Raw genomic sequence first — 21,204 nt, forward strand, 5'->3', positions numbered from 1 at the left:
ATGTGCGCTACTTGCACCTTCCTCTAGCCTGCTTTGTTAGCGAGGACCGAAGAGGTCATATCTTGTCCCCGGTCGTTTAATACCGGACCCTGCCCGCTAAGTCAGTTCTTGTCGAGGGTCGGTGGACGGTCGACGGTGGACACTTCACTTGGCGGACCAAGAAAAGAGTGGTCTGATCTGATGCAAATCCAGGTAATATTTCTAACAAGTGACATCTTATACAGCTTGGGATATGGATACCCGTTTTATTTCTTCGGCTCCTCCTTCTTCTCCTCCGGCTTGGGTGTTGGCAGCTTGAACGACTCGGGTGTGCGGTCCTGTCCGGCTCCGACAGGCTCCCAGGCGCTGGATCCACCCTCAAAGTTGCGGAAGGCTTGGGTAAGCTCAAGGGGCTCGGTCACGATACGCTTCTTCTCCTCGTCGTATCGGATCTCGGTGTAACCAGTCAAGGGGAAGTCCTTGCGCAGAGGGTGACCCTCAAAACCGTAGTCGGTCATGATTCGTCGGAGATCGGGATGGCCGGCAAAGAAGACTCCGTAAAGATCGTAGACCTCTCGCTCGTACCAGTTGGCACCGTCAAAGAGACCGGTGATGCTGGGCACGGGGGAAGCCTCGTCGGCGTAGGTCTTGACACGGATGCGGGAGTTGTGACGGACCGAGAGAAGGTTGTAGACAATCTCGAATCGGTTCTCGCGCGTGGGGTAGTCGGCGGCAGTGACGGTGCTGACCTGGGTGAACTCGGCAGCGGTGTTGTCTGGACGGTTTTAGTAGATTCCCTGTTATCAATTGACGGGATACCAACACTTCAGGAAGCTGAAGACGGGATAAACACCCGAGGGCGAGATGTAGATGGTGAGCTCGTCCTTCCAGACAGAGAACTGCTGGATGTACTTGGGCAGGCAACCCATCAGCCAGGCACCGTATCGGTGCATGTTGTCAGCCTTGCTCTGGTACTTGTCGGCAGGGTTGACAATGGGCGCCTTGAGGGTGCCGATGTGGTCTCGGGGGGCCATTCGCATGTTGGGCGACTCCTTCGGCATTGCGACATATTGACGAGCCGAGCTGGACAAGCAGCGGATTGCTTGGTCGTTGAAGGCCTGAACGGAAGGCTTCGCGGGCCGCAGAGCTGAGGCCAGGGCCCTGCTTCGAGAGATCGTGGTCGCCATGGCCGGTGATGTGACGGTTCGAGGCCAATTGACGATGGGAGAGGTCCTCGAGACGAAATGCCTTGTGGTGTTGGTAATGATGCTGCAAGTATTGGCTCGAGAATCCTAGCGGCTGAGCCTTGACGTGAATCTTCCGGTGTTCTGCCGGACATATACAGGTACCTCGATGACAGGCGGGGTTGCCCGGAGCCTGAAGGTAGCCGCCTATTGCACGTCCCCAAACTCCTTGCTGCTCTGACAGAGATCCTTTCACGTGATTTTCCGTCGCCACTAGGCCGAGATTGGCTTAGAGCGCTTTTGGATCTTTCTCTTCCCGCAGCCTCGATGCATACCGAACATCGTTCCTCTCCTCGTCCTCACAATTCCAGCATCGTATTTTGAATCCTCCCCACATCAACCTTTCACCCCTAATCTCAGACTGTCACCATGGCGCCCCAAGATTCTTTCATAGAAGAGGAGGAGGATACCTGGTGAGTTTCAACGCGTGCACCGGGCGCGCTTGACTGCTGGCACCGCTGGGCCTGCGCCCTCGGGCAATGTTGGGTACCTGAGCTGACACCCTTGACAGCCCTCTTTGTATCGAGGAGTTTGATCTCTCCGATCGGAATTTTCGACCATGTCCTTGCGGCTACCAGGTGCGATCGAATCCTACCCGTCATCTATCGTCCCTCGTCGAGTGGCCACATGGCTAACCTTATTCGCAGGTCTGCCAGTTCTGCTTCAACAACATCAAGAATAATATGAATGGGCTATGTCCCGCATGTCGACGACCTTACGACGAGAAGACCATACAGTGGAAAGTCGTGACGCAGGAAGAGTACGTCGCTGCCCGCCTCTCGGGCCTCGCCACGCTGACGTGTGATTACAGAGTCGCCGAGTTCCGTGCCAACATACAAAAGAACCAAAAGAAGCGAGCCCAAGAGCAACGACAAAAGGAAGTCCAGAAACGCGAGGCCGAGAAGGAGAACCGTAAGAATCTCATCGGAGTGCGTGTCGTGCAGAAGAACTTGGTCTATATCACAGGCCTCGCCCCTACCGTGCGCGAAGACGAACTACTCAAGACGTTGCGAAAGCCCGAATTCTTCGGCCAGTACGGCAACATCCAGAAGATTTCGATTAGTAACCGGAAGAGCTCGGATGGCCAACACCAGTCGCTCGGCATTTACGTGACGTTTGAGCGCCCCGAAGAAGCGACACGTTGCATTCAGGCCGTCCACGGTTCCCAGAACGGTGACCGGATTCTCAAGGCCCAGCATGGCACGACCAAATACTGCTCTGCTTGGCTCAAGAACGAGAAATGCGGCAACCCTGGATGCATGTTCTTGCACGAACAAGGTGACGAGGAGGATAGCTATTCGAGACAAGACCTGTCGTCCATGAACAGCATCCACACTCAGCGGCCTTTACCTGGCGGTGGGTCCTCGCGGTCTGCCTCTCGACAGCAGGCCCCTCAACCCACGCCGCCACCCGTCGTATCCCATCCCATGACTCGCTCTGTTAGTAAGGAAGGGTCGGAGAATGGCGTCGATGGATCGGCACTCCCGTCATCTGCCAACTGGGCGCGGAATCCTCAGCGAAGCCGTAGGGGTAGTCACGCTACTAGTGGTGCTGCGTCCAGCCCTGCTGTTTCGATGTCGTTGCCTGTTACCGCAGAGGCCGTTCCGGAGGAAGCAGTGGAGGATACCCAGGAGCCGGAAGCTGGCCCATCGACAGCCAACAAGCCGAAGGAGCCAGAGCCTACGCCTGAACCAATCAAGGAAACCAAGGGACTCCCCGAGAGCTCTCTCAAGGCTCTTTTGAAGGCGCTGCAGGGCTGCTCTCTTCCTCGCGTTGTTGACCCCGATTCAGACGATCTCGGCCCACCTTTGTTCGACGTCCGTGGCGGTGAGAAGCGCAAGGCTATGCGCGAGGAGGAAGACTCCCGTTTAAGCGGAGAGCAGGAGGAGGCCGCCGAGGCTCGCGAGCCTTCAGAGGGAGAACCGGAGACAGGTGGAAGCTTGGCCCTTGGAGGTGAACCGGAGGATCGCGACACAACTGGTGACAGCCGAGGCTTTGATCGTCGACCCAGCACTCAGCCTCCTATCCAACGAAGCACGACCGATGGTATATTTGGACCTGCCCTGACTGGACCTAATTTTAACCAAAGTTCAGGCAATCCAGGCTCGCGGTCCATGACACCTCAACAACTCTTCCTCCGATCCCAGAGCGGGTTCAACGATGTCCCTCCTGGCATCTCCAACCAAGGACAAGGCAGCACCTTCCAGGGACAAGGTCACAACCGCCAATCTTCCCGATTCAGCTTTGCCAACGACAACGCGAGCTCGGCTACCAATGTCAAGCTGGCTGCCAACCCGCGCATCATGGCTCAGCAGTCTTCCATGATGCCCAACTCGTTCCAGTCCCAGGGCAACAACCAGTTCTATGGCACCTCTATGCCAGGACCTCCCCCTGGCCTCAAGTCAACTGGCACCCCTCCTAGCATGTTTGGCCAGTTTGGTGGTGGATTTGGAGGTGCACCTAAGGACAACTCGACTGAGCTTCTTCAAAGTTTGATCAACCGCAGGGGGGCAGGCAATAACCAGGCCCATGATGCGGGAAAGCGTGAGTACCTGATCTCTTCTTTTTCAAACCAGTACCCACCATCCTCTACCTCCACCCCAGCTCCTGCTTCCGGCCATCCGGCGTCGCTCTACGGTAACCAGCCCGGAGCATTCCAAGACATGGGTTCCAAGCAGAAGAAGAAGGGGAAGAAGCACAGACATGCTAACACTTCCTCCTCTGGGGGGAGTGGTTTAGTAGATCTTGCAGACCCGAGTATCCTGCAGGCGCGAATGCAGCACCAGTCTCAGGGCAACGCCGGAGTTGGACAGGGCTTGTTTGGTGGTCAGAGTCAAGGTGGGTACAACATGATGTATAACGCCGGCTTCACGAGGTGGTAATGTTATTGTTTGCTTTTTGGAGCCATCACGATTCAGGGAGGCTGGGTGACGGGCCACGTCTTATTGTTTCTGGCCCTTTTTCTTCATGTACAGGGGGAGGCGTTCTTGGGCATTTCAGGGATGAGGCCAAAAGGTTGCCTTACATCTTCCTCGGGGGGGACACAAGTCAGTCACAAGCGCATTTTGATTCAGCAGGCATTTTGCGAGATCAACGCTGCGCAGAAGGGCCAGCTTTGCATCAGGCGTCATCTTCGTTCTTTGGGGGAAAAGGAGGACACATCGAGAGCACCCCATGGGGTCTCTACCCTCCGAGTTTTTCAGCAGGTCCATCAACGACCACGCGCGCATGGGGGTTCAGGTCAGGCAAGCCATCATCGTCTTCCACAAGCCCTTATGTATGTTAACAATGTCGAATCCGCCCGCCTAGGTTTGGCGGTTACCTTTGGTCAGAAATAGCATATACCCTCTATTCTCTCCAAGCTGCCCTTTATACTCGTTGTCCCCCCGTGGAAGACGATGGTGGATGCCGTAGCATGAATCTTGCTCCCCTAATATCCTGTACATAAGAAGCTGTGGTGTCGTAGTCTTGGTGTCTTGTTTTCTTGGTTCATCTCGAGCGATTAGTTGGGCGTCATGCTAACAGTCGTTTGAATAGATGACGAGCTACCCTCTCTCGACGAGGCCAGGAATTCAGTTGATGCGCTGGTCGCAGATGATCCCATCACGGATTTAGATGGACGCCGTTCAGTACCCCCAGGCCTAGCCCTTCCGCCAGGTCTACCTACGAACATCTCCAGGCCGCCGTCCACCCCTGGCTCCTCGAGACTTCACCACGTTGTCCCTGCGCTGCCCAAGGTTCCACCTCCAGGATTCCCACAGGGTGCTTTGACTCCGGAACACTCGCCCCGAAAGCCAGTCACGCCAATCTCGGAAGCCAAGAAGAACCTCAAGTCTCTTGCAGCCGAGAGTGGCTTGTCAAAGGAGATCACGGCACAGTCGCAAACTAAGCAGATAAAGGGAACCGCCTTGCAAGACGAGGACTTCCCGGCTTTGGATGCACTGAAGAACAAGGACCGGCCTAGCACACCGACACCAAAAGCAACCCCCAAGGCTAAGAGACAAGCAGAGAAGATTGTCGACAAGCTTCTGGCAAAGGCCGGGCCCAGCCTGGAGACCAAGAGTCAGGATGTGAAGCCGGCGATGACCACAACGGCCGAGAAGAAGCCTGTTTCCATTGATACCCGGGCCGCAGGAGGTTCGCCCTCCAAGACTGGAGAGTCATCGGCAACAACTGAGAAGTCGACGACAGAGCTCTCTGCTGCTTTCCCACCTCTCCCTACCCCTTCCGCCGCCGGTATTTCATCCCCTATTACTCGCACTGCACCCAAGACGTTGCGTGTGGTTCCTACGCAAAGAGTAGAGGCGCCCCCGCCAGCTTCCCCTGCCTTGACGATGGCCTCAGTTGCATTGTCGGCGACATCTAGAGTCATCTCGGCTTCTTACAGACCCGAAACACCCGCCAGCGAGATGGTTAGTGACACCGCCTCGGTGATTTCGGCCTCTGTGACCCATTCCCGCGCAAGCTCTCCACCTCCAAACAGGATTGGATCTGCGGCGGTGAGAACAACGACCAAGAGCCAGCAACGAAAGCAGCGCAAGGATGCCTTGAAGCAGGAGACTAAGCTGATTGCTGAAGCCCCGAAGGAGCCAGAGGAGCATGCACCGGTCCTTGGGCGAAAGAAGAAGCAAAAGAAGGAGAAGCCTGCCAAGGCACCCCAGCCTCGTCCTGCGACACCTGTCCAGGAGCCAGTCAAGGCCGAGCCCACTCCTGCAGAGCCTGCTGTGCCAGAGCAACCCAAGGAGAAAGAGATAGAACAGAAACCCGTCAAGAGCAAGGCTGCCCAGAAGAAGGCTGCCAAGGGCAAAGGCAAGGCAAAGGAGGTTGAGCCAGAGGTGGCTCCTACGCCGCAGTCACCTCCCCAGGAGCCTGCTGTGACCGAGCCTGAGACCCCTGAAGTGCCAGAGAAGCCACAGCCAGGCCCATCCTCTGTGTTTACCGAGATTAAGAACGCCTTGTGGTCCTCGAGCATCGACAAGTTGCACCTACTCAAGCCTATCTCAGGCAGCTCATCCCGCACTGACCCCAACTCTGCCAACAGCAACGCCAATAAGGCTGGCCATTGCAAGGACTGCTCTTGCAAGTGTGGTGAGATTCAGGATGAAGATCTGGCAGCTCTGCGCGCTGGAAAGCCTGTCCGCAAGCAGTTCCACGTGGATGGCAGCCGGATGCTCATCACCCCCAACGGAGACTGCATTCGTGGTCTTACCCCTGAAGAGGAGGATGCTTTCCTTGAGCTCCAGGCTGCTATCGCGGCTACAGCAGAGAACCCAGGAGCCTTCATCGCCCCTCGACACCAGCCAGGAAGCGGCGCCTTTTCTCTGATCAAGGGCCGAGCCGTTCCTAACGGTCGACCCAACATCTTCCCTGCCACCGCTCAACCTCAGTCGCAGGATCCTATTGGGAAGCTTCAACGTGAGGATGCGCTCAGCTACATCAACCAGTACGTCCTCCCTCGCCTCAACCTGGGGGCCACCAACATGGGATTCCCTAAGGGGGCATCTCCTACCAAGGACGCGGCTGCTGCGAGCCTCAACTCTCTGGCACCCTACTTCTACGGGCCTGATGCTGCTGCTGGCGTTGGTATCTACACGCCACCTGATGGAGCCCGAGCGATGCAGGACTTTAGCTCGGCCGGCATGTCGAGCGAGGAGCGTGGCAAGAACTTTGGCATGGGCGTTAGTGGCATGCCCCTTATGAGCGTTGAGGATGCCGAGGGTGCCCTTGCGGCTGCTCGTCGCGAGACGGAGAAGCTGGAGAAGGGGCTGAACCAGGTCATTCGACGCAACAGACGGCTGCTTCTTGGAAACGGCAACTGAGCAGCTGTTATGAATAGTGAGCTTTTGGAGCATGACATTACGAGCTGAGGATGGGCGGTACTCTTTATCGCCGTTGTACGAATTCTACGGAACAAGCAGGGATTAATACTCGCGGTGACGATGTGTCGTTATTTATGTTGTACGAGTATCCATGTATGAATACGGAATAGTGACAGAAGGGTTAGATCTGTTACTTGGAAGCCTAGAGCTATGAGGAATGAATACGACACGTTGTGTGCTTTGAGGCTCTGACCTCGAAGTTGTACACTATCAACAGCAACTTACAAACTCGTATCCCGTGAACCTGCCCAAACTTACACCGGCTATATGCAAACATCTACAATAAATCAACGCCGCAATCATCAAATAATCATTATAGCCAGCCTGTGTTCGCCTCACCTGAGTATCAGTGTCCCTTTTCCTTTTCCTTGTCCTCGTGGCTGTGTCCGTTATGGTGCGAACCATTGACTGGACGATGATGACCAGCTCCCAAAGCTCTAGTTTCAGCTCTCAACTGTCGTCTTCCCTCTGCAGACAAGGACTCGCGCAGTCTGTCCATGAGTCTTTCGAGAATCCACTCGGTTTCTTCCTGGCTTCCCATGAGCGGACTGCGGTTGCCCACCCAGGACCAAGCCATGGCCTCGTCCGACTCCGGGCTCTCCTCGTCGTTTCTATCCGGTGAGCCGTAACCACCTCGTTGCGGGCTCCTGCCGCGGCCATGATGATGGTGGTGGTGGTGATGTCTATGCCCGCTCTTTGGCTGCGCTTTGCGGTGCGTCTCGGCGTTGCCTTCGTCCTCGCCCATGAGCTTGAGATACCATGCCCACTGCTCGAAGCTGTAGTGATGGGGCTTGCGGGATTTTAGATGGCCAGCGAGAACCTGGATCTCGGAGATGAGGAGGAAGTGAAAGTCTGTGCCGATGGGAAGTTCATCCTTGGCGTCTCGCAGACGGGAGAGGGACCGACGGACTTGGGAGGTAAATGTTGAGTTGTTGCGGTGGTAACCTATCCGTCGGGGAGAAGAGTCTCGGTCGAGGTTTGAGTGGCGAGAGCGGCCGCGTGCGTCTTGTCCATGGTTTCCTTCTTCTGTTTTGATTATAGTGCCGGTTATGTGCTGAGTGGTATTACTTTGTGTTGACTGGTGTTTCTTGAGGTCCTGAGGTGCTGGGGGGCTCTTGTGATCTGGGAATATCCTTCCAAACGTGGCCTTGTGGATGATGTACTTGAGATCACCAGAAAAGTTGCCCTCGCCGGGGAGGATGGTGACGTTTCCGAGTCGCAGCGTGCTATCACGGACGAGCTTGACAACAGTATCTCCGGCGTTTGAGATGAGAACTGTCATAGTCGGCAATGCGAGGAGAGACCAAAATACAAAGAATGACTTGCCCGCGTTGGATTTAACCGTCCTGTCGCCGTATCCAATTGTGGTGAGAGAGATGAAGCAAAAGTAGAAGCCGTCAAAGTACACCCAGCCCTGGTACGGCTTCTCGCACTTGACAAAGATGAAGGCCCCCAGGAGCCACAGGATGAGCCACGAGCCTGTGGATATGGCCATGGCCATCCAGCGACGACGGGACGACGTCTGGGCCTGGATCTTGCGCATGAGATCGAACTCGACCTTGCGACGCTCATACTCTGTTGCTGGTAGCTTGCTGGAGAATTCGGAGTCGGCGCGGTGTGGTTCCCGGATGGGCTCGAGGATATCGTCGTCACCTTTCTTAGTCATGCTGCGGACCATTCTCCGCCGCTTCTTCTCTTCCATCCGGGCATCAACCTGACGCTTTCCACGTTCGAGAACAAGGCTTCGAATAGAGCCGATGACCAGACCGAGACTGATGACGCCGATGAGGGCGTAGGGAATCATGAGGGCACAGCCTAGGGTCGTATCTGGCGCGAAGTCGCCAAAACCGACGGTGAAGAGGGTCACGTCGGCCCAGTAGACGCCGTCGAGATAGTTCCAGCCTTCGATGTTGGAGAAGACTAGGGCGCCAATGAGAAGGTACATGAGGAACATGATGGTTTGGAGCATGAGGGTGCGCTGGCTGGGCGTCAGGTTAAAGTCCTTGCCATAATGACGAGTCCAGGCACCATAGAACGTCACCATCATGAGCGTGGCGTCGACAAAGTAGAGGATGGCTGCCCACATGCCGTAGTAAAAGGCCTGTGACCAGATGAGCTCGTCTTTGTTAAACTTGAGGCCATCAGTGAGTGGCCCCGAGGCCGTGGCTAAGAGCGAGATGAGGAGAATCGCCGAGATGTACCAGCCGATGATGGTAACGGGCTGAGCGATGGTGAAGCGGACGCGTCTGGCCATGTTGAGGAGGAGAAACATGTTTGAGATGATGGCCATGAAGAGCTGAATGGCATTGATGATGGTCAACCATGGGGGGTCAGTAACATAGACCGCGTCGTCGATATCCTCGCCGGGCACGAGCTGCTGTCTCCATGGCCGAACGAGGGCGCAGATACTGAAGGCTGAGGCGACGGGGCCAAGGGTGCCGGCGATCATGGGGAATGCCGACGAGGCAAACCACCAGCGACTGGCGATGTGAGTATAGGTACGTGAAGTGACTGTGAACTGATGGGCTCACCTTGGAGCTAGATGGGCATCATCATTTTCCATACGCATCTCATACGCAACAGACTCTTCAATGACCTCGGCCTCATCTTGGATGGTGTCTCCCAAGTTGCCGTCGTCCATGGGGCCCGTTGTGAGGCTACTTGGTGGTGTGAGGTGAGCTTGTCTCGATCAGATGATACATATGCGGCAGGATGCATCCATCGATTTCAGATGTAAAAATGGAATGCGAGTACACAGATGATGCGAAAGATTCTCGTGTACTTCAAAGAGTTGCAATTGGGATCTTGAAAGGTCTTGGCGATGGATCAAGGGTCAAGGGTCCAAGTGAACGGTTGGGATGGAAATCTTGGCATGGGAAAACACGCGGACGATGACGTCTTGTGTGTCTTTCAAAAGCGGTCGTCTCATTAGACGGTTTGCTAGCTTCGCTTGATGATGTGCGGCTTTTCCGAATTTAGTTGCCCTGCCATTGAGCTACTCTCGAGGTAGTCATTGTTTACCAAGACCTTGCAAAGGCTGACCAAGGGATTCGTAAAAGGGAGACGGCGGTAACGGCGGATAAGAGGGAAAAGGCGGCATCACGAGTTTGAATCAAGCCGGTACTTGAGAGATACTTTGATCCCAGGTGCTGGAATCATTGAATTTAGCGGATGGAATTCAAGCTTTTTGGCACTGACGCCCTGCTGACCCTAGAGCTTTGTCGATCGAGATAGGGTGATTATGGGTACTTTCAAGAAACTTGGCTGCCCCATATTTTGGCTGTCCAATGGAATTAATTCTCCCCACTCACCTCAAGTTTGTTCCTACATCGGCTCCTCGCCCTATCATTACTCTTTCATGATCAAAGCAACTTGGCTGTACGGCTGATTGCTTCCATTAATCCCATTGTGTATTTTCCTATGAAAACTCCCTTATAACTCTAACCTCGAGGGACCTTGGAAGGGTTGCCGAGTCAACCTTATGCATAACTGTTCTCTCTGCCATCTCTCAGATTGAGCGTGTAAGTCGCGTCCTTACCAAGACCCCTTTTCACCTGGCTAATTCCGTTCCATATAGAAACTCTAGATCTCACACTAGAAACGCGTTTCCGTGCCGCCAGTGCCTCGGGTATGCGGTTGCAGTATGCCAGCATGCCTTCTCCGTGTCTTCCGTGCTACCCGTAACCGCCCCATCAACGTTTGTGTTGGGCCGTCGCGGAGGCCGTTTAGCTCTCAGAGCCATGAGCGGGTTAGTGTCAGAACAGGCTCAGCGGGCCATGTCAACATAGAGTGAGAAGCCTCCCTGATCGGTGTAAACCACGGAACTGACTGATCCGCGATAGCCTCATCAATGTTGCTGAGCATCATCCACAATCTCCCCTCTTCATTCATCTCCCCCCATTTCCTACCAGCAATGGGCAATATACTTCATTGCCTAGTTTCCTCCAGGGGAAACCGGTTGCTAGCATCAACTACCGTTGGAACTCGTTTGATCCTGGATTGACGCAGATGCCTTCTACAGAGGGTCTCTGGCCCACGCCAGTTCACGACACTGCGTTTGCCTACTCCTGGCTCATCGAGAACCTCGCACCCGAAGGCATTCAGCGGCGCGACATTTATGTCTACGGATCTCACCTGGGCGCGAGCCTGGCTACCTCGCTCGCCCTAACGGAGTCGCAGCCGCACAAGCCTTTCGGGGTTCGAGGCGTTGTGTCGTACAACGGCATCTACAACTGGACCATGTTCCTCCCAGATCACCCGGTGAACCGAACCACTTGGAAATCCAAGGGCACGGGGTTCATCTACAAGCCGCAGGGGAGCGCATATATGCACTACCTCCAGGAGCATCTGCCGGTCTTCTTCCAGTCAACCAACGACCTGTTCGACCCCTTTGCCAGCCCGAGCCTGTTCTTCCACAACCCGGGCTTGAATATCCCCTCGTCCTACAACATGTCGGAAGACGACGCTGCGTGGATCGAGGCCCTGACAAACCCAGACGCCGCGCCAGCTGTCCCGGAAAAGGCGCCGCGCAAGTCTCGGCTGGTGTTCCCACCCCGCAAGTCGACGCTCAAAATCCCCGAGACCCTGCTGCTGTACGACTCCCCGCCTCTGCCGCAGCGCTCCAACAAGCCAGGGCGGCCCAAGGGGGCGAGGCCCTGGGGGAACTGCCTGGAGGTGCAGGCTCGGGAGCTGGCTGAGATGATGCACCGGAGCATCGAGAGGGTCGAGCTCAAGGAGAGGGGTCTTTGGGATGACGAGATTCACATGTGGGAGGATGAAGGGGAGCGGCGAGTCAAGGTTGAGGAAGCTGGGGAGGAGAGGGGGACGTTGGAGATGGACGAGAAGGGGGAGGAGGTTGTGGAGGAGTGGTTGGCGGAGAGGATACAGGCGTGATCTAGAATATTTTGGCTCTTCTAGAGCGACCTGTAAAACCTGATATTCACCATGTAAGATAAGCAATGGAAGTTTCCGTCGGTTGGCATTCGATGGCTTGTAGACTACGTTCCGTTGTTTAGCATCGGGCGGGTAGGTTTTTTTTCGTGGGGGCGGCATCCATTGGTGACGGCACTAAAAAAGCAGCCCGACAAGAAAAGCTTGGGAAAGCTTAACTGGTGGGGAAGGGTCTGATAGGCTGTGACTTGGTGACCCTGGGAATGAGTCTAGAACAGGTAAAGAGCACGAAAAAGGAATCAGAGGAGGACTTTGTTGCTTGGCGAAGAGGGGAAAAGTGTCGATGCTTTGTATCACTGGCGATATTTTGATACGGGCATTGGCATTGACATGGCACATCCTTCTCATGTCCCTCCTGCACGGCATCCTCGTTGCGCGTCAAAGGTGGTGGGTCGTTGAGAGATGCACGCTGTCGTCAGCGACAAGTGTTAGCGACGGTGGTATCTCGAGCCGGCAGAGCACTAACGAGTCACAAGACGGGGGTGTACCAGGTGTTTACAGTCCCCCATCCCTTTGATTCACCATCTGCCGCAGTCCTGGTTTCGGCTGTCAATCCCATCCCTTGATTCATTTCGAGCCTTGACAATCAAGAGTGATAGCAAGGACACGTTGGCTCGCAAGATTACGGATGAGCAAGTCTTCATCTATCCCTGGACACTTTGTGAATCATGATCCTTTCCTCAGGGGTCCTTGCTGCTATAATTATTTCCAGTCGTCACGGAGAGACAGAGCTGCAGGGCGATGTGGAACCCCCTGGCGTCGACCGTCTCGAACTTGGCACCACCCCTGGAAAAGGCTTAATTTATCAGTGGCCCAGAGCTTCCCGCCTCAGATTAGACCACCCGCGCTGCGTGCTTCAGTCGAGATTGCATGTCACTCACTGCCCAGGGAGGGAACCCTTCTGTATTTTGTTGTGCTGTGCTCTGTTTGCACGAGTTTCATCTCCCGCCTGCTGGGGGTAGGGACCCCGTAACACGACCCAGAAACGGCAAAAGCCCAGGCGTTAACCAGGACTCGGATTCATCTCCACCCCCCCCATCTCGACCTCTTCTTCCCCTCCCCAACTTTCATCCTCTCCATCTTTCACACAGCTTCGTTCTGTTGCCAAAGTCATCGCCTGCTACATCTGTCAGGTTCGCTTTTCTGAGCTCTATCTGGTACGTACGCAAAGTGGCACAGCATTCACCTTGAGCTTGTGCTTCATGGGCTCTGTTAGTCGGTGCTTGGGCAAGCTTGTCAAGCTGCTGGAGCTAACCTGACATCCGTATGTGAAGACCTCGGTCGGTAGCTGACGATTACCTATCTGCAGAATCTCACCTTTGAATCCATCTCCGCCTCGAAATCCCTCATCATGCCCGGAATCCGTGAGTTTTCCTCTTGCGCGCACCTCCGATAGCGCACCTCCCAAGACACCACAAGGCAGCTCTACTGACAACACTCTCAACAGCTCTCCACGCCCTCGACAACCTCAAGGCCAAGCTCAAGGCTGCCTTCAAGAAGAAGGGTGAGAAGGAGCCTGCTGCTGAGAACAAGCCCGCCGAGAGCAAGCCTACCGAGACCACCACCGAGCCCACCAAGACTGAGGCCGCTGCTCCCCCAGCCCCAGCCAGTACGTTTGATAATCTGAGATACTTCTAGATGCAGCTCTCGTCCTAGTTGCTTCTTTTCCTAACCCTTCTGCGTTACAGCTGAGCCCGCCGCCCCCGTTACTGAGCCTCCCAAGGAGGAGGCCAAGCCTGAGGCCGAGACAAAGCCGGAGGCTCCTGCTGCTGCTACCGACGCTGCCAAGACAGAGGAGGCTGCTCCTGGTACGTTTACCTGCGAAACGGCAATATTTTACGTTGTCATGGATGATTTACTGATGATTTTTCAGCACCTGCCACTGAACCTGCTGCTCCGGCCGCTGCCCCGACCACCGAAGCCGCTCCCGCTGCCGAGCCCGCCAAGACGGAGCCCGCCCCAGTCGCTGCCCCCGCCGCTGCTCCGGCCGTTGAGACTCCCGCTCCCGCTCCCGCTGCCGTCCCCGCTCCTGCTCCTGCTCCTACCGAGCCTGCTCCCGCTGAGGCCCCCAAGGAGGAGAAGAAGGATGCCGACCCCCCAGCTCCCGCTCCCGCTCCTGCTGCCGCCTCTTAAATGCCCCCTTATGATTGCTCTTTTTAATGCTGCCAGATGGAGACATCTATCTTGCTTTTACCTCAACGACAGCGGCCATGCTGAATCGGACGGGGCGTACTCGTGTGTCTAGTCGATGGCGGCTGCCTTAGAGACGGATTTCCTAGTTGCTTAGCAGCCTCGGCCTGCTTAGATGTTTCCTTTTTGTTCTAGCAGCTGGCTGGATACCCCGGAGGGAGAAGTGTCGCGACATGTTTTTTCAAATCTATACCCTGCTTTTTATATCTAATGCACAAACACTCTCCATGCTCTCCAAGCCCGTTGACTCCATAATGTGCGCCTAAATGACCATGTGTCTAAACCATGTTGAAGCTCCTATGAGCTGGCTACTCATCCCTTGCCCACGGCGCTTTGGTCATGGTGATTTGCCCGCCTGTAGATTCTGACTTGGGTGCTCCGCCCTGATGAGGTCTTGCAAGGGAGCCAGAGCTAGGTCCCGGTGGTGGCATTCGGGAGTACGGAATACCTGGGCCTGTTGGAGCTGGCATTCTTGTAGCCTGAGCCCACGGTGCAGCTGTTCCAACTCCCGATGGTGGTCCATGTGGCATTTGTGTAGGTTGGTTCGCCATGTGGACGCTCTGGGTTGGGGTCGCCGCCTCTGGATCGATCTCCCACGAGAAGAGCGAGCCAAAGGGGAAGTGCTGGACAACAGGAAACTTAGACAGCACCTCGGCGTTGAACATCTTGATCATGCCCTTGTTGATCTTGCCCCAGCCGTCGCGGATGCCAGAAATGTCGAACAAGATGGGACTGTGCTCCCAGAACGGACCCTTCTTGACATCGTTGATGAAGCCGATGGCGGAAAAGTACATGTTGACCTGGCGCTGGTCCTCGACCACGGTGGCCTTGGTGACATCGCTAGGCTTCGGGGCGCCCTTGACTGAACCCTCGGTGGGCATGGGCTCGGTATCGTTTATGGGCCGCGCGAGTTGCGCAGAACCAAAGATGTAGGGCATGAAGGAGTGATCGTCGAGGCCCCAGACGCCATGAGAACCAGCAGGTTCGAGGGTATATGTCAAGATGAGCTTCCTTACCACCCTCAGATATCTGTTTGTGTTAGCACGAACCAAGACAGACTCGGGAAGGGGCCATACGGTTCGATAACGTTGAGAACGATCTCCCGTTCGATCTCGCCTCCTGTATTTCCATCCTTGAAGTAGCCCAGTTTCCATAGACACCCAAGAAAGGCGACGAAACTGAGTTCATGTCCCGTTCCGTAGTCTAGTCGTTGTACGCTTCCAAATCCGCCAAGAAGGTAGCTGGAAACCTCCTCCAACGCTGCGCCATCCCCAACCTTTAGTGTTTCGCCGAGTAGTCCTTCTCCAAGCAGTTCGTTCAAGTGTTTCTCGAGAATCGCGTACCACTTGCGAAAGCTCACGTTTCCGAATCTTCGAGGGCCCGGGTCTGGAGGAGCATCGTCGATGAAGCGTTCGATCTTGGATAGTAGACTCTGGAGAGCTTGGATGGACGGCGATGTCGGCGGCTTGGAGGTGAGGGGGAATGTGCGGGGGCGGGGTGAGGAGGGCTGGTTGCGGGGACAGAGGGCGTGGTTGAGCTGGAGGATGAAGATGCCAATGTCGCGGTAGGCGAGGCTGGTGAGGAAGCGGGCGACGTCGGGGCCCTCGTGGATGCGCTTCGAGGGCTTGGTGAAGGATGGCGGGGAGCTGAGATCTAGGACCTCTAGAGTGGGGGGTTTTGGAGGGGAAGCGGACGTCATGTTGAGCGGATGTGTTGTGACGGAGGCCTGACGTCAAGAAGCCTGCTGTGTGTTGGTGAAAGAAAAGGACGAGTCCTCGGGGTTTTAGTCGTCTTGATGGTGCGATGGAAGCCGAAAGGTGGATATGTGTAAGTGCTAGGTTGGAGACCAAGAGCTGGTGATGGTGGATGCCCGAATTTAGTCAGCTATGCGACCTTGAGAGCTCAGAGTTAGGGCAGAAGCAGCTTTGTCATGGTAACTTGCGAAATAGAGTAGAATATGTAAATTCGACTAAATCAACGACAGTATTTTTTCTAGAGGTTGTCATTATCCCAAGTTCTGCTGCTATTTCTTGCTTCTTTGGGAGCTCATCAAGTTGATGTCATCTGTTGCACCCTGAGCTTCATGCTTGCCCCACCTTTTAACGCGCTTAGACGCGACTGGTCCTCGGTCATTCACTACCAAGCGACTCTCCCCAGACAATTCACGGCAAAGATGCTCTGACAACGACAAACTCCGACTCGTCGCCCATATTCGATCCGACTTTCATTGGACAGACATCCATTAGCTAGCGCAGCGAACTTACAGCGGTGTCCCGGCTTGTCGCCAACGTTGTGCGACCTGGTCGTCGCAAACTTGCACCCAGCCTCCAGAATAACAAACCACCATCATGGCTCTCCTGCGATCTCAGGGCAAGGCAGCAGCCCCCGTCTCTATGCCTGAGCCAAAAAGACGGGGCAGGTCTCGTGCTTCTACGACTACTATGACGCCAATAAGAAGCGATGCCTCTGAATCCAGCACACGCCCACGTGGACGACCACGAAAATCGAAAACCTCTGAGGAGCCCTCTTCGAGCCAACGCCGCCAGACACGGTCGCATACAGACAACCAAACCTTCGAGAAATTGAGCACGCCAAGGAGGAAGCGCCGGCGCACTATTGGCGAATCCGAGGATCAACCTGCGAAACGCCAGCATAGTGATGATGCTGAAGGGGCTGAGGAGGAAGAACAACCCTTGCAGAACCATGATCGAGTGGAGGACGATGATGACGACGAATCGGCTCCCCCAGGACAAGACTTTTTTCAGAACATCAATAAGACCATCCTCCCAGATACCGAGCAGATCCACAAGTTGCCCAAGCTTCGACCTGATGACAGCGCTGAGTACCATTCAGAGAACGACGGCCGGGCTGGAATCGTTGTGCAGTTATCACAAGACGACAATGGGGATGTGATCGGAGTTGAGACCGAGGCTGCAGATGATGTTGAGGCTGAGAATGACGACGTGATCGAGGTTGGGGCTGAAATTGAAGACTCGCAGGCTGATAAAGGTGGTGAGATTATGGATGAGGCTCCAGCGCAGGCCGAGGATCAGGAGGAACTACGTACACCAGAAGAACAGCCTACCTCTGTGGAACAACCCGAGCCTGTGGAGCAAGACAACCCTGAGTCGAGACCAGACCCTTCGCAACCGGAACCTTCCCAGCCAGGTAAACGAAAAAAGCGACGGCAGAGTCGAAAAGCAACCTTTGGCGAACCCGATTATCAAGTACATAGGGCTGCATCACCGGTTCTAGGCTCAGATCCTCCGAGGTCCCAAGTTAGGAGGCACTCTAAGTCGAAACAACCCCTACTTAGCCAGGCCCAGGAGAATGCTTTGTATGAAATTGTGGGCAACGATGAGGAGAACCACCAAGAACAGCAGCAAAGAGAGGAACAGGGACATACGTCTACAGCGGCAGCTCAAGCGGCGAGGAAAAGAGGAAGGACTCAATCTCAAGCAACGCGGTCACCTAGAGGAAGAAGGAGGGATGTTGCAGAGAATACCGCTGCTGAAGAGCAAGACGGTTCATACAATGATGGTGATTCCGAGGCCGATGAGGAGCCATCAGAGCTGCCTCCGGCAGAGGATGCACCGGGGGATGACGTTGAGTCAGAGGATGAGCCCGAGCCGGAAAATGATGCGAGCTACATTGAAGACTCTCTGCTGATCGAGTTACCTAAGGAAAACGAGACAGCCGTGACAGCCAAGATCCAGGGCAAGGTGGTGCAAAAGCTTGTCGCCATCATGTCCTCGTCAGGGTGGATGGGCAAAAGGAAATGGGACAGGGACGCAAAGTTGGACGCAGCATCTGCCAAGAGAGACTTTAAAGAAGCTCTCAAGAAGGGCTCGAGGCCCCTTCCACGATCCAAGGTTATTCTTACTCACGTCTATGGCCTATGGCAACTATGCCACAAAGTCCCCCGATCGCCGCGACTTGATGAACAGAACAAGTACTTCCGCGAGCACGAGGCTCGATTCAATCGGCTAATCACCAAGACCGGTGGCCTCATCGAGCAATACGTTAAGACTATTGTGCAGCAGCCGGGACCTGATCACGATGCTCCAGCCAACCAAATCAACAATCGTCGGATCATTTCCAAGTTGCACAGGTGCATCATCCCAATGCTCGTGTGGTTGCTGAGAGACGCATTCCTTGCTGGGTGTGATATCCCGGATGTCATGATGGAGCAAGCTGTTAATCATACTGGCGAGTTTACACTATTGACCCTGCAGTTGCTGTTACGGATCTCAGCCTGGATTCGAAGGATTTGCGCGGTTCTGCTGGACTGGTCTGAACTCAACCCCCCTAAGCCGGCTGAGAATGAGGAGGATTGGGAGAAAAAGAAAGAAGCCTGGGAGAAGAAAAAGGAGGCTTGGGAGATGCTGAGCCCAGCTGTCGAGACAGCGAAAGAGGAAATCGATAAAGCCCTTAAGCGAATCGAAGAACTTCAGAACGAGCCTGAAAAGCTCAAGAAGGCAATCGAGAACGACCGGGTGGTGCAACGAGAGCGTGAGAAGAAGCTGCAACAAGCAAAAGAGGTCCAGGCCCGGCAGATGCAGCTCTTTATTGAGTCGACGCAAAGAAAGAGTTCTTCACGACAGGTGTCGCACCGACCGACGAAAGAAACAAGTTCTTCACGACCAGCATCGCATCGACCCGCGCAAGCGGGGAGTCAATCGCACCCCGATGCGCCGCGGCTCAGCCGAGAAGAAGAGGCCCAGTACTTTGAAAAGCATGGATGGTACTACTGGGAAGATGATCGACTGCTCAGAACCATCAGGAGCTCGCGGCGCCCGGATTATCAGGTGCTCGCTTCCGTGTGTCATGAGAGATCTTCTGCAGAGGTTATAGAGCGAGTGAAGTACTTGAAGGACATGGTGCGGCGTAAGTATGAACGGGCTGGAACGGATCCACCACTCTGGACTTATGAACATGAGTAATGCGATGAGAATGGTTTGACAGAGGCGTTTATGCGATTTCAGGCGTTGTCTGGGATAACCGACCTTGATGGTTGTCCCTGGTTTCTTGATACCCGGGAAGGATTAGGCGAATGACCTGGCTTATGAGATTGAGAGGAAGTTGATAGGATGGTCTTGTTTAGATCTGATTCTAGCGTATATACTATTGACTTGCCTTCCTGACATTTGCATTGATGGACATGGCTACCTACCTGCGAGAGAGAATCGGCTATCTTGGAGTTCACGTTGTCGCCTGATACAATGAGAGAGGTCATCTCAATCATCTCAATGTCCGACCACGTTGATGCCGGGGAGAGAAGCCGATGCATGAACGGGCGAGGGCGTGTCGTGTCTCACGTCTTCGTGGAGGTGGCCTTGTGCCAACGATGCCGTGCCACATCATCAACGCTCTGCCGGCGTCACATCATGTCACATCATTGTCCACAACAGGCAGGGCAGACAAGACGAGTGTGGCCTCGCCAGCGCATGCATACCGAGTATCCGATGCACTAATCGACGTCGGTCACTGGGAAATGTGTTTCATGGTCGCAGCCTGAGTTGTTGTCGCATCTCTCCTCACTCTCTCACTCCCTGTAGAGGGGAGTCTGGAATTGGTTGAAGCGCCACGCTCTGATGAGGGGGACTACACTACTGCCCAAGTAAGAATGGCGCAGGATCAGAGACAGCTGGTCTAGTTCATTTGTGGTAACAAGTCAACAAATCAAGCTTCATTTTTATTGAGCTGTGTCCGGGTCGGCGCGTGACTGACGCGCTCTGCGAGATTGGATGTGAAGATCCCATCAACCCGTTGAACCCCGCCCTTTGATTGCTTTGTGCGCGCTAGAGTTGAACTGAAACGGTCATAAACGACAAAGGATCTATAGTTACGGTACTCTTGGTGGATAAAGGCCCATTGGGTTTAGGAAAAAGACGGCGGTGGCTCGCATTGCATTGCATATGGCGCGCCGTTCGCATGCAGGGCCAGACAGAGACAGGTAAGAGAAACGGCCTCTTTGCCGGTGGAAGCGCGGGTGGGTTGTTATCCGAAACAATTGTTAGTGTAGATCTAGTGTCAAACTCTTAACAAATTGCAACATTTATTTCAGCAGTGACTCAAGGGTGTCTGTTCGTGTGAGACTGGCCGAGACGCGTTATCCACTCAACGACGTTATCTCGATGACTCTGGACCAGGAACCAGACAGCCACCCGCCGTCCACGGTCCACGGACTAGGACCCCTGGAGACCCGACCTACCGCCCCGCCCCCTGGATGCCAGCCGTAGCGCTCGCTACCAACCGCTCCTCACAGGGGCTCATTGAGGCCTGGGCCAGGTGTCAGTGGCCGGTGCGCCAAGCTACAGTCCCACTTCCACCAGTCGGTCGTGGAAATGGACGTCCGTAGAGCTGGGCGCCAGCCTGGGGCCCCCCATGGAACAGCTCAGGGTCGTAAGGTACGTACCCCGGTCTAATATCCTGAGCCCATCTAGACAGGACAGCTTTTTCTCCCCTTCCACTTCCACTCCCTTCTCCCTCCTTTGGAAGCAAGCAGATCCTGTCGATAGAGAAGCCGTTATTGCCTTGCTTGACTGCTCCGCTGCCATTGCCCCTCTATCCCGCCTCTTCTTTGCTGCCCGTGCGGGTATTCTGTCCTTTAGCAGCCCGCGGTTTGCGCTGGCAAGAAAGCGTGGTTTTTGTTCGATAGGCAAAAAGGGGACCGAACAAAGAGGTCAGTGAAATTAATCGATCCCATTCCCTCTCGTATCCTTGACGTCGGGCTCCATAGCTCGTGCTTTCAGTTTCCCTGCTATTTCCTGATTACCCTGGTTGAACGGTCGAGCTGCGTGGTTCGACCTTTTCGGCTGGCAGAGGTAGCTACGAGCTCATTTGCAACGTCTAGCTCCATCTCCCAAACTCCATATCTACCCTCCTTGTCCATTCATTCCTTTTGCTGACTTCCTCATCTTGCAGAATAACTCTCCTTATATACATTCCCCCTGCAAACC

The 21,204-nt window shown here is 54.9% G+C and overlaps 5 protein-coding genes and 1 pseudogene across 6 annotated transcripts, besides 1 other annotated feature; 3 read left to right on the top strand and 3 right to left on the bottom strand.

Annotated features, from left to right (window-relative positions):
* Positions 1-245: 245 nt before the first annotated feature.
* NCS57_00302900 (NADH-ubiquinone oxidoreductase 30.4 kDa subunit, mitochondrial) lies at positions 246-1,166 on the bottom strand (the record flags this gene model as incomplete). The annotated part of the gene is made up of 2 exons (XM_053053045.1): positions 246-754; positions 803-1,166. 2 exons carry the CDS (start codon positions 1,164-1,166, stop codon positions 246-248), a joined length of 873 nt encoding a protein of 290 aa, XP_052918291.1.
* A 426-nt stretch (positions 1,167-1,592) lies between these two features.
* NCS57_00303000 (RRM domain-containing protein) lies at positions 1,593-7,042 on the top strand (the record flags this gene model as incomplete). The annotated part of the gene is made up of 6 exons (XM_053053046.1): positions 1,593-1,636; positions 1,735-1,801; positions 1,871-1,983; positions 2,035-3,269; positions 3,318-4,061; positions 4,761-7,042. 6 exons carry the CDS (start codon positions 1,593-1,595, stop codon positions 7,040-7,042), a joined length of 4,485 nt encoding a protein of 1,494 aa, XP_052918292.1.
* Positions 7,043-7,448: 406 nt separating this feature from the next.
* On the bottom strand, positions 7,449-9,743 carry NCS57_00303100 (uncharacterized protein; the record flags this gene model as incomplete). The annotated part of the gene is made up of 2 exons (XM_053053047.1): positions 7,449-9,582; positions 9,634-9,743. The coding sequence occupies 2 exons, from the start codon at positions 9,741-9,743 to the stop codon at positions 7,449-7,451; spliced, it is 2,244 nt and encodes a 747-aa protein (XP_052918293.1).
* Positions 9,744-10,724: 981 nt separating this feature from the next.
* NCS57_00303200 lies at positions 10,725-11,995 on the top strand (annotated as a pseudogene). Its single transcript has 2 exons — positions 10,725-10,891; positions 10,945-11,995.
* Positions 10,725-11,995: a sequence feature.
* A 1,408-nt stretch (positions 11,996-13,403) lies between these two features.
* Positions 13,404-14,185, top strand: NCS57_00303300 (uncharacterized protein; the record flags this gene model as incomplete). Its single annotated transcript, XM_053053048.1, has 4 exons — positions 13,404-13,416; positions 13,500-13,661; positions 13,741-13,860; positions 13,926-14,185. The coding sequence occupies 4 exons, from the start codon at positions 13,404-13,406 to the stop codon at positions 14,183-14,185; spliced, it is 555 nt and encodes a 184-aa protein (XP_052918294.1).
* A 365-nt stretch (positions 14,186-14,550) lies between these two features.
* Positions 14,551-15,941, bottom strand: NCS57_00303400 (Serine/threonine-protein phosphatase 2A activator; the record flags this gene model as incomplete). Its single annotated transcript, XM_053053049.1, has 2 exons — positions 14,551-15,271; positions 15,319-15,941. 2 exons carry the CDS (start codon positions 15,939-15,941, stop codon positions 14,551-14,553), a joined length of 1,344 nt encoding a protein of 447 aa, XP_052918295.1.
* Between the last annotated feature and the right edge of the window lie 5,263 nt (positions 15,942-21,204).

The sequence above is a fragment of the Fusarium keratoplasticum genome, chromosome 2 (genome assembly GCF_025433545.1).
Source record: "Fusarium keratoplasticum isolate Fu6.1 chromosome 2, whole genome shotgun sequence".
NCBI lineage: Eukaryota > Fungi > Ascomycota > Sordariomycetes > Hypocreales > Nectriaceae > Fusarium > Fusarium keratoplasticum.